At 36.9% G+C, this 12,460-nt stretch overlaps 2 protein-coding genes across 3 annotated transcripts in view; one reads left to right on the top strand and one right to left on the bottom strand.

Moving 5' to 3' along the window:
* The window catches only part of PP2D1 (protein phosphatase 2C-like domain containing 1), a 9,697-nt gene extending 6,419 nt beyond the window's left edge, over positions 1-3,278 (top strand). Inside the window, 1 exon segment of the mRNA XM_010195017.1 lies at positions 2,104-3,278. Coding sequence (XP_010193319.1) covers positions 2,104-3,278 — 1,175 coding nt within the window.
* Positions 3,279-3,331: 53 nt separating this feature from the next.
* Positions 3,332-12,228, bottom strand: RAB5A (RAB5A, member RAS oncogene family). 2 transcript variants are annotated; one of them, XM_010195015.1, is made up of 5 exons: positions 12,023-12,228; positions 10,462-10,613; positions 9,355-9,477; positions 7,807-7,900; positions 3,332-4,953 (listed from the first exon to the last, which is right to left on the bottom strand). In XM_010195015.1, exons 1-5 carry the CDS (start codon positions 12,183-12,185, stop codon positions 4,838-4,840), a joined length of 648 nt encoding a protein of 215 aa, XP_010193317.1. In that variant the 5' UTR covers positions 12,186-12,228; the 3' UTR covers positions 3,332-4,837. The 2 variants fall into 2 exon arrangements, with proteins under 2 accessions (XP_010193317.1, XP_010193318.1); XM_010195016.1 differs by having other exon boundaries at positions 10,462-10,573; positions 12,025-12,185.
* Positions 12,229-12,460: the final 232 nt, after the last annotated feature.

Raw genomic sequence — 12,460 nt, 5'->3', positions numbered from 1 at the left:
AAAAACAGTCAAGAGGCTTCATTTCTGCAGGAGACAAAAAAACCCCTCCAAACCAGAAACATATCCCACATTTGGAAAAACTGATCCCAGATGAAAAATAATTTTGCTTAACAGTAACATGCAATCCTCTGCCAGTCTGAGGAACACTATAAACCAACTTGAACACAGTAACTGTGGTCTATCCTCTCCCTTTTCTCTCCTCCGTTCTCCCACTGCTTGTTGCTATAGCTATATGTTCTCTACCTCCAACAAGCATTTGTGCAGCTACCAGAACTTTACTGCTAAGTTTTCTGGTTGCAGTTACCTGCCTCCATCCTTCCCTCCCAGGTAAGGTTTTATGCTGGCTGCATTTAAAGATACTGTGAACTCCAGCTCTGCTAATGAGTTAAGGCTTGAAGTTGATCTGATACTTTAAGCCTCTTATGATTAAAGTCCACATTTTTTAACCACTTCTAAATACACATTTATTTAATCGAATACACTTAATTCTGTACCAAATGTAACATATCAAAGAAAGATTTGCACAACATCAAGCTCCATTTTCCCCCTAGAAGTACAGACATGTTCCTTCAGCACCAGGTAAGCAACTGAAGAGGACAGTCAGATATGAGGATCAGGAGATGGCGGCATTGGCCCGCTCTGTCGTCTTCATTTAGTCCCACATTGGTAAGTCAGCTAGTTTTTGTCAATTCTTCTGCCCTGTCTCTGGTTTGCAGACAAGAAATTGGCAGCCAAAAGCAACTACATTTTACTCTTTCTTGCAGTCAAATTGTTCCACATGGGTTATATTGTGCCCTTTGTTAGGCTTACAGCTGGTGGTCTTACTCAGAGGGTTCAAAGGAAATTTTAGACAATATTCTAGCTCTCCACGGAAATTAGAGGGAGGAGGAGGGAGCAAGCACAAGGAAACATTCACACAGCATAACTTAAGGCATCTACATTCTATAATCAGTAAAAAAGGTATATTCTTCAGCTTGGTATTCTTAATCGCCTTCTAGAGGAATCTGCCTTCACAGAGACAACACAGCTGCCACCTACACTAGACAATGCCAACACTTTCCAAGAAATACAACTACTGTAGAAGCAGTGCCTACTTTAACACTTTCAGAGATCTGTGCCCTAGTCTAGCCAGATGACACTAAATATACAGTATAAATGAACATACTGCAGCCAGCTTAGTATCTGGAAAGCTACCATCCCACTCAAGTTCCATCTGTAAGACATCACTTTTTCCCTTATGCCAACACATGGGAGCAGACCAATGACCTCCCTTAACAGAAAAAACAGTCTCCCAGTGTAGCCATAGAGGATCTCAAAAAATACATAACTTTGTTTCAGAGATGCTTTCCTTTATGCTTTTCATTCAATTCTGACAAGACTTAGTTACTTGTAGTGTTGCAATCTCTAACACTTTTCATTCTCACCCTGCAGATTCCAAAAAATATTGAGGGAAAAAGTGAAGTACCTATTCCTACTAAAGGAAGTAAGTTAGTCCTCAACTTCTCTTGCTCTCTTGGGTCCCTTCATCGAGGAAGAGATTTAAGGCATCATGTTAGTAAACTGTAAATTTTGCACAATGTCCAAATTATTTTCAGGTACTAGAAATTTTATACTGCTAAAAATAGCCTGAATCTGAAACTTCTTGATGAGTTCATTCAGCCATAGTATTTTGAAAGCGCACACTCTCCTGGGGAGAGACAGGGGTAGGGAAGAAAAAAAGGAGGTATTCAAGAAAAATATGCACTCTTGCTTAAAAAAAACCCCCCAAACAACCAAAACACTCATGGGACAACATTTCTATGAGACTGCAGTTAAAGTTGAAAGAAATGTCAATTAAGACTCCACAGAAGAGTTTAGTTGCAGTCAAAAGAATAAGGTTTTGGAATGGCCTTCAGAATAAAGGGAAGAAAAAAAACCCAAACACTAAAAACTTTGCTGTAAAATAGACCCAGATTCACTGATGGACATACTGTTGCCTGTAGCAGCAGGTAATTGAACTATGACCTCAGTTTTTTTTTCCAGTCCTTAGCAAAAGTCAATGCAACAGCTGTATCTTAAAAAACCCAGTATGCTCTAATTCAAAATACCTTATTTCAACTTTAGGCAATGTGCATGCAGTCTTATGTAAAAATGGAAAGGGTCACTGCCTCTCAAAAAAGCACAGCACTTCTAACATAAGCGAGAGAGAATGCATACTTCAGAACGGTGGAAACATCAGCACAAATGAACCGGATAGATTGGTAGAAGGGTACCTGAGAACTACACGGGGCCTTGGACATAATGGAGATCCAGTACTAAAAAGATGTGTTATACTTGTACCTCATACCATATCTGTCCCTATCGATGATACTTGTCAGTTTCTTATTTTAGCTTCTAATGGGCTTTGGGAAGTTTTGAATTACAATGCAGTACTCGCATTAGCTCTAACAACATTCACTCATTATTTGAGAATGTATGAATGTGTTCAACAAAACCTTACTGAAGGCAACTTAGATGACTCAAAGGCAATTAATGATCTGCAAGATGGAATAGAGATACTGTATTCTAATAAAGACATTTTTGTCACCATCTCAAAAGGCGACCTGAAACAAAATAAGGCAAAATGTTCTAGCAGAAGCTATTTGCAAAGCGAAGATGGAATTCCTAAGGAAACCTACGACCACAAAAATCAATCTGATCCAGAACTGCCTCTTTTCAGTAAGAACGAAGCAGATTCGCACAGAGAGATAAAGCAGTCCAATTCTACCACACAAAGTAGCTCTGAAGAACTGAAACAGTTCCAGGTTTATCTGTGTTGCAGTTCTCAGCCACAGCCACAGACTGCAGCGCAAGAAGAAACAGATACCAACACTGTCTGTGCGACTGGTTCAAGTTGCACCTGTGAACAGCTGCAAGAGAATGTACTGGCAACAGGGTCTGAAGCCGTGAAACAGCTCCCAAAAGATATAAAAGCATGCCCACCCAATTATAACTCAGGTCCACAACTAGCAGAAAAAATGGATTCCAAGGTATTTTGTGACAAACTGACTGCATCACCAGTGGGTTCTACACCACCACCACAGTTTGAAGAGGACAGAAAAATGTACCCATCCAATTGCGAATCACAAACTGCAGGAAGAGGCAGCGTCACCTCTGAGACGCTCTGCGACAACACAGCAACCTACATTAGTGAACAACTGGTAAAGACTGCGTTAGCTGCAGGTTCAAGAGATAACATTGCTGTTTTGTTTGTACTTCTAAATGGATGCGATAAGATACCCAATTACGTCAACATTTAAAAATTTATCAGAGGATAACTGGAGTGCCACAGTACAGATAGTACAAGCTTATATTTAGCTGTGCCATGAATTGAATGGTAATCATCTTAACTGCTGACCCATACGGTAAATGAGACATCTTGTCTGGAACTGTGCAAATGCAATAAAACCTTCTGAAACCCTCAGTAAGAAACAGTAATCAAAAATATCTTTTTTTCCTTTTAAACCACTTTATTCAAACCTGAGCACCTCAATATAAAACTAAACACTGGTGAACTGCCATTTTCCTTGCTAAACCCAGATTACTGCAAATTTAAAATCTGCACAAGTAAGTTTCCGCTATCAGTTCAACATTTAAATAGACTAATTCATCTCTTCTGACACACTTGGTAGATTTCATATAATGAAAATAACTAAAAGAATTAGTGCAATATACTGGACAGATCAAAATAAAATGTACTTTGGAAAACAAAGTTGCAAAGTTCATTACTGACAGACAGCAGTACTTATGTTACAGATACAGGAGCATCATTTATTACTGTTCTAGCCATGAAGGAAGAACTTAGAACCCCCTTTGATTAGAGAGGAAAAAGTTAGCTTTAAGTAACTGTACATTCTGTATACCTTTAAGCAACTCTTAAATATTACAGAAAGTATTAAACAAATGTAGACTACAATGCAGAGTACCTATTTACAGTACATTAATATCCAAATTTAAAATCAAGTTGGATGTACATAATTGTTAGTGCACTATTTTTTTTCCTTAGGGGGAAAACAAACTGTAATGGCCAGCAATGATCAAAACCAAGAAAGAAGTCACAGACACCAAGTTTGTTGTGGTTTTACTTGAAGAGCTCTTATAGTTTGTAGAGGAAAAAAAAACCCTAAGTCATAAAGTCGAATTTACTGGTCTGTACCCTCTGAACAGATTAGAAATGAAGTTAAACTTGATTTATCACTAATTCCTTTAGATAACTAACCAGGTTGATATAATTTACATACAGTGTACCAACTAAAACTCCACTTTCCTGCAAGCATAGGGTTCTTAAAATTGTTAATGCAATTATTATTTGTAATTAAATTATTAAACTATGGAATGTATAACTAAACAGTAGATACCTGCAGAAACAACCGGTTGCATCAATACTGTGATTAAGTTTGTGTCATTTTTAGACCCTGTTTCTGAAAAGGTTTTAATGCACAATTGAGAATTATGAAAAGTCCCAGATATATTTATGGTAACAGTGATCAGTATTGAGGCTACAGGAACTGGCCAATTAGGTCCACAGAAAGTAGTTCTTCTACACCCCTAATGGTAAGCGATTTTTAAAACCTTTCAACTGAAGGAAGTTTATTCCGCTTCCATCTCTCCTCTACTGCTGAAACATTACAGCCAGTGCTGGATACATGCATGTTAAAATTTTAGGTCAAAAGAAAACTCTGTATCATGAACTTGACTATTATCATAAGTCTCTTCGCTGTTTGGAAGCTGTACTGGGCCAGGTTAAGCACTCCAATTCCATGTTATTAACAGTTAGGAAGCAGAAGAATATTCAGAACAGTTTAAAGCAATTGATGTTTTAGTTACTACAACATTGACTCTTGGGTGGTTGCGTGGGTTCAGTAAGGTCTACTCCTCTTCCTCTAGCAGAGTTGGCTCCTGCATTCTGTGGTTCATTCTTGGGCAATTTTTTTGCTACAAAATCAACAAGAAATAAAAGTTAAAACTGAGATTATACTAAGATTAAATCACCTGAGTACACAAACAGTCAACACTTCACCACCCTATAAGCATATCAATATTATCACTGTAACATCTGGTTTGATTCAGTGGGTTGGTAATAAAAGAAGTTAAGACACTTAACTTATTAATGATTTACTACCTTATCTATGATTTCCAAGAGTGAAATGCATTAGTAATTTGAGTAGTAAAATGTATCTGCACAGGTATGCTATGCCAGTAAATGATGACTCCTGTGGGAATCCACCTATACAGAACAGGCTTTAAGATCATGATGTCAGTGCTAAAAGATACAGGAAGAATGAAAAATCACAAAACACAGACAGAAATGGGTCAACCTACTGCTCGGCTATCTAGCTAGAATAAGTATTTGCATACAACATATAAAATGGCCCTCAGCACTAGATCAAGTCTCTTCGTTTTTCAAGCTGTCTCTCCTCTCCAGCTCAAATAAGTCAATTGACTGATAATTTCTTTGTTGACCTTGTAGCTCCAGGGTACCTCCTCTGTCCTGACATGAAAAATAAGAGTGCCAAGTGTTACCCTTCTGAGCAGTGGCTTCTTCTAGTAATTTTCTGATATGGAGAAAGCCAAGTGCTACATAAAAGGACTTCCGCGGGGCTGTCTTGCCCATGTTATCAGGACCCAATGACTACCCCTGTTTTACAACCCCAAAAGTTTTGGCCAGCTTTTAAAGAATAACTTTTCCTAAAGGGAATGAAATGCAAGTAAAACAGCAGAGTACACATCAAGAAGATGTGTTGTGGTAAAAGACTATCTCAGGGTGCTGGGTAATCTCACATAGGCTCTCTTCTTCCAGAAAAGGTTGGACCAGATGATCTTTTGAGGTCCCTTCAGACTTGGGCTGTTCTATGATTCTGTGAGAGAACCCAAGATTTCTTGTGGTGCTAAGCTGCTGAGACAGTACTAAGGGACAAAGCACCAGTAGAAAAATCCCTTCAGAGCACTGGTGTCTTGGATTGTAGAACTGCAAATTAATACGATTTTTTTTTTAACTGGAAGTTGTGAATGGGCTCTAAAGCAGTTAATTTACAAGCAGCTGTAGCTTGTATCCCCCAATTCTGTTCATATTCTTATTTTTCATTTTCTCCCATTTTTGAGGGTCATATTTACACACAGCCTTGAGAACTGCAACCATGTTGTGTAAAAGGCCGCTACAAGTTCCATGCACTACTTATATCCTTATCAGGATTTCCTTTCAGGGTCCACTGCTGCAGAGATCTTGTTCTGATGTACTGAAGCTCAATTTCAACAATCAATGTGAAAAAAGTACTCACACGGACAACCAACCTTGCAGACAAAATATCCAGGTACTAATTGGGCATCATTTTCTTGAATTTACTTTGTATACTTCGTTAAAATACAGAGATATAAGAACTATTGTTTATGTAACAAGTAAAAAACCCCTCACGTTTTGGGGATTAATTTTTTTTTTTAAACAAGATGCAAACTGCACCTTTAAACAAATTAATTTTAAAGTTTCACCAGAACAGCATTATTGAGCATCTTTGTATCACTAAACACAGGACTATGCATTTATGTGAAAAATATACCTTCCATCCATACAGTTCTATAGCTCCCTCCCCCAACTTGAGTATTTATAATTAATATGAAGCAAGTACTTGTTATAAAAAGTGTTGCTATAGTGATAATTTAATTTGCATCTGTTGGAAGTTTGAACCACACCACAAATTACCCTCTGCTTTACTGACTTGGAGAACAGAAGATAAGAGCTCTTCAGAAACATTTAATTTTGATAGCAATACCATTCTTCACAAAAATAAGTGAGATAGAGGGTCACTGTAGTGCAAAATACAAAACAGATTTACCAAGGTTATTTGACACTGTACATTACTGTTCCTCAGTAGCAGAGTCACTACTGTGATTAAGGTTATTACTAAATAGGTTGATCAACACAAAAATACATGCTTTCTTTTTCCCCTCACTTTTAAAATTTTATTAACAATGAAACACAATTTTGTGTTTAAATTTACTTTTCACATGAATTGTCCCTTACTATACTTGGGCATTAAGTTTAAGCACACATTGTCATCCTTGGCACAACATTTGGATTTCAGCTGGTTGCATTTGGAATTTAAACACAATTTTAACACAAGTCTATTTAGCAAATATTCTGTTCAGACTAAAATGGATACTTGACTTTTTTAAGCAAGTCCATTATCATTCTCCCATTTTGAAGTGTTCACAGCTTCAACTACCACTGTCTCATAAAAGGCACGTTATTCCAGGTTCTGCACCTATCCAAGGCAGTGTGGAATCTGCTGCAAAGAACATACCATCAAAAGACACACACTTACACACTTTTGTTTACATTCTTACACTAATGTGATTAACAAATGCCGAGTACATCTTACAACTAAAAAGCTGTGTAAAAGTTTTTATGGTTACCTATTGCATGGAAAATGTGGGTGGCTTTTTGTATACAAGAACTAAACCTTTATTTTGCTTGAACTTGAAGCCGTACAAGTTTTCACCATGGAACCAAAACAGGTATACAGAACTAGCTGACGTAATTCAAAAGTAACCTAGTTTAGCTATTCCAAGTTAACCCAAGTGTTTCAGTGCTTGACAGAAGACCTGTGCAACTGTGCTTCAAATGAGTTTATCTGACTTCTGAACATTAGAAGTGGTACGAAAGGGCCTAAGAAAACTTCAGCGCCACAAATAATTTAAGTGAAAAACAGAAACCTTGGGTTGGGAAGGTTGTGATGGTATGAATCTCATGAAAACAATTCCCTTAAATTTTCAGTTTGTTCATAAACTCACCAATTGCCATGAATATTTCATTTACGTTCATAGATGTTTTAGCAGACGTCTCCATGAACAATAGGCTGTTGTCATCTGCATAAGCCTGTGCTTCCTGAAAGTTAGAATAATGCACTACTTCATTAAAAACGCCAAACAGACATACATTGAGGCAGATGGGTCAAAACAGTTTCATTATCCTGACAGAAATTGACAATTGCAAAACAAGTGGTATTAAATATCTTGCCATGTTATGTCCCTTTTCAGTCTGAATTTTCATCTCAAATACACTGTTTATGAAGTCTGCTATTTTTGCCACCTCCTGTTAGCCAATTCAGCTGAGAATCCCTAGTTTATCTAACTGCTTTTGCATTCAATAGCAAATCTGCAATAAGCCAAACTATAAAATACCTATGATGAAAAAACATCTGCAGCATTCTTTACTTATCTAAGTGACATCTTTTAAGACCTTCGTAACTATACATGAAATAACACCAACAAATACCTAGAAATTTAAAAAGCGCTTTGCAATGAGAAACTACTGTCAAGCCTGCAAGGAGCCAAATAAATTCACATTAATAATAAAAAAAGAACATTTGGAAACTATTAAGGTTGTAACTGTACAAGCAGTAAAGGTAGTTCTACTTTGGTAATTAAATTTGATTAAGTTTTTTGACTGCACACATGTATGCAATTTTTGCTAAGTACCACAATTTTTCACAAAACAAAGGTCTTTTGTCACGTGGCTTTATTGACATGGAAGTGTAAAATTATAACATCAATTTGTTGAACTCTGACAGAAAAACACATATGCTAACCTTCATAGTCCAACTCCTGTAAGTTACAAAAGGATTCATTACTATACACAGCAGTATCTCACAGTGACACCAGACACAGATTAAAACCTAAGAGAATTAATGACTAATAAATATGATCTTAATTCAAATTCAATCAATCAATCATGAATGGGCCATAACCACCTGTAGTGAGTTTTATTTGCTTTGGAAGCTACTTTCTGATGACTTGGTTAAACCTTCTAGAAGAAAAATATAGCAGTGAGAGCACAGATAAACCCCTAAAGCAAAAAGAAGGCCATGAAAAACACAATTAAAATTTGAACACTGCTTCAACAGTACAGCCTAAGAAAGTTGAACACATCAGTCAGCTTTGTATCAGATAATCAAAATTCTTCTGCTGACAGGTCAGAGAGAATGGTATGCACTGAGAGTTACTGCTGTCTCCTCCGTTGAAGCTCTAGTTACTGGTCATTTTGTGTGTAAGACAGGTAGAGATCACAGAGTCCAAAACTTCAATTAGTCTTAAAGATATGCAAATAACTTTGTTATTCCTCAAAGTCAATTATTCAAAAAAGTCTATTGCTACATGCCACTTGCACAGAAATAGATTTTTCAGTAGCATGTATCATTTAATTAGGCCCAGTTGATGTTTATATTTAACAGCATGACCTCTATAACAACTAGCTAGGCTACATACATAAGCTCCTTGTAAGTTTATTTACATTCTATTCCAACAAAATGCTATTTCTATAAACAGAAGTTATGTACATACCTGGAAATCCACAGCTCTTTTGTTAGCTAGATCAGCTTTGTTTCCTGCTAAAGCTATTACAATGTTAGGGCTTGCTTGTCGTTGAAGTTCTTTGACCCAATTTTTCGCTCTGGCAAAGGATTCCTGTTAATGATTGCAAAATGATGCAACTGAGTTTTATCATCCTTTTGTACTCACCTATTATCCCGATCTCTTATCTATACTTCAAGCAAAAAGCCAATGCAAGTCTGCTACCTTTGTCAAAAGGCACACTCAAACCTGTCAATCGAGCTTTTAAATGAAACATTTCTACCTTAGTTCTCAAATGTGCTTAGTTGGATAATGCTGAAAAAGTAAAGATATGAAGATCTTTATGTAGACAGAATAAAGAAAGAGGTGGTTAAGAAGAAAAATGGGGAATTTCATTTCTTCTCTAAAAGAATCAAGTTTATGAACAGCTATGGTGAAATAGTCTCAAAACACTTTCTAATTACTTAGTGTTCATTATGGTACAGGGTTTCTGGTTTGGGGTTTTTTTTGAGGGTTTTGGGTTTTAAGTCTAATTTTACAAAAAACAAGTGAAGCTTATCCAATCTAAGCTCAAATAAAAAGAAATCAAATAACTTTAGGTCTTGGTCTCAATACCTTGTGCCACCTTTCCAATCCTTACCCATAACTTACAATAATACAACATTAAAATAAGGTATTTCATTATCAGAAATAAACCACCATCAGCAACGTGGTGAGACTAACAGCTTAATTCTGGTGAACTGATTTAAAGGCGAGTTTGAAACACTTTTACAATGGAATTTGCTTTATTTATTTTTTTGTACAATTAAAAAAACCCTAGAAATTGTCTTTTGGCAAGACATTTACAGACAATTTAACATTACACAGTCCAATACGGAATGAGCAACATGATCTAGTGAAAGATGTCCCTGCCCATGGCAGAAAGGTTGGACTAGATGACCTTTAAAGGTTCCTTCCAACCCAAACCATTCTTAAAAAAAAAAAAATCTATGAAATGATGAATCGATTCACACAAGTCAGTGTGAAAAATTAAGGAAAGTTCAATGCAAGACTGCTAGCTTCCAAATCCCCCTTATGCCTCCCTAATATAGTACTTACCTCATTTGTAATGTCGTATACCACTATAGCTGCTTGCGCTCCTCTGTAGTACATGGGTGCTAAACTGTGGTACCGCTCTTGCCCAGCTGTATCCCAGATTTCAAATTTTACCGTTGTATCGTCAAGACATACAGTCTGGGTTAGAAAAGCAGCTACAAAAGAGACAGAGGTGCTGAAACCAGAAGTCTGCTTATATCCCTACAGTCACATAAAATTATGCTCATAGAGATGCAAATATTTCCTTAAATAATTCAAACCTAGTTTTAAGATATAGCAGGTCTGAAGTAAGCATGAGGTGATAAACTGTAACTCTGACCAACACAGAACAGCTATTTAAACAACCAGTCTTTCCTCATGTTAAAGACATCAGAAAGCAGTAATTGGAAAGAATTCTCCCTTTTTTTTTTTTGTAACAGTGAATCTAAGTAATGACAATCCTTCACTTAAGTCTTCTAGATACATTTCATCCTGCTCCAACAGACTATATAGAGTACCAACAGGAGCATCCCATCATGCTATTTGCAGTTGTACCCATTTACAATACTTGAATAGTATCTTAAAGCCTTGATTTTCAGTTCCTGACAACTCCACCTTAGCCAACGGATATGGAAGAAAGACTCACTTCTCAAAAGTTCTTGTTGTTAAAGCAGCTATATTTGACTTTGCAAGTGATTTCAAGAATTAATTTCAGCATAATTTTGACAGCCTGCAGTTTCAGGGAAACTTGCATTCATTGCCACTACAGTTGAATGTACTACCATAAATAATGGTCTGATTACAGAAAACAGTAAGTAACTTATTGCAAGTCTTCAAATAGTTACTCCTAGTAAAGATTTTCCATTCACTTTAAGGTACGTATTAGAAATATGGAGGTGAGTACCCACCCAGTATAGAAATCCACGTTAAAATAATTAAGCTAGAATTTACTGGGAGGCAGTGGAATGGGAGACCAAATGAACCCCAACAAAAACCACTGAAAAGCAAGATTTCCTTCTACTGGATTCTCTTAACTCTGTTTTAACACAGCTGTCTGTTCTACCTTAGCTTTTGAAGTTTAAAAATAAGCACACAACTATTACAGTTGTCTGACAAGCAGTCTTCATTACCTGCTTTATAGTCACATTGTTTGCCTGGTACATACACAGCAGAAAATGCAACAATCCCAAGAATTTAGATGGAAGTTTGTGCAATCCAGCATAAATGCTTGGAGTTGTTTTTCCAGTCATGACAGATGTTTAGTGAAATTCTGTTGACTGGCTTGCCCTTACTCCTTCCACAAACAAACAAAACACAATTTAAGACTTTGTTTGATGTAATGCTAAGGGAAGCCCCTGTGAACTTGCATTCACTGCCACTACAGTTGAATGTAGTGAATTATTAGATGAGATAATTGACTTGCTTTTGGATTACTGTAATAAGTTGAGTTGAAAACTGCAGCACTTTTGGAATGATTCATAGGCTATGATATCTTGGAGTGTATGGGACAGGGTCACATCCCAGGTACGTGGAAGGGTTATGGGTCAGTGTCTTAATAAACAAATTAACAGGATAATTTTCTCACCTCCAACTGTACCTTCTTGAAACTCATGAAACTGTCCTTTTACAAAACGAAGCACCAAACTTGATTTGCCAACTGCAGACTCTCCTAAAAGTACTAGTTTGAACTGGCAAATTTTATTTCCAGCATTTGGCCCACTGGGTCTTGTTGCTCCTTGATTAGCCATGTCCAAATTAGCAAGAAGTCTTTTGTTTCAAGCTCTTGAAACAGAGCTTGATTAATTCAGCTTCATGAATCAGCATAATTCACTACAGGCTCTTATCACTAAGCACACTGATAGATTGTGTCCCATTTACATCAAATATATGAAGAGACACTGACCCATAACCCTTCCATATACCTGGGATGTGACCCTGTCCCATACGCTCCAAGACATCATAGCCTATGAATCATTCCAAATGTGCTGCAGCTTTCAACTCAACTTATTACAGTAATCCAAAA

Source organism: Mesitornis unicolor, unplaced genomic scaffold (assembly GCF_000695765.1).
Source record: "Mesitornis unicolor isolate BGI_N332 unplaced genomic scaffold, ASM69576v1 scaffold45081, whole genome shotgun sequence".
NCBI lineage: Eukaryota > Metazoa > Chordata > Aves > Mesitornithiformes > Mesitornithidae > Mesitornis > Mesitornis unicolor.
Note: the sequence above shows the minus strand (reverse complement) of the source record. Positions and strands in the feature narration are given on the sequence as shown.

What these genes read in the sequence shown, in the direction of transcription:
- RAB5A (XM_010195015.1), bottom strand. Translation starts at nt 12,185, where the DNA reads ATGGCTAATCAAGGAGCAACAAGACCCAGTGGGCCAAATGCTGGAAAT. An exon ending in TCAAGAAGGTACAGTTGGAG is followed by an intron (nt 10,614 to 12,022) that starts GTGAGAAAATTA and finishes TCTCTTTTGTAG; the next exon opens with CTGCTTTTCTAACCCAGACT. An exon ending in AAAGAGCTGTGGATTTCCAG is followed by an intron (nt 7,901 to 9,354) that starts GTATGTACATAA and finishes TCTAACTTTCAG; the next exon opens with GAAGCACAGGCTTATGCAGA.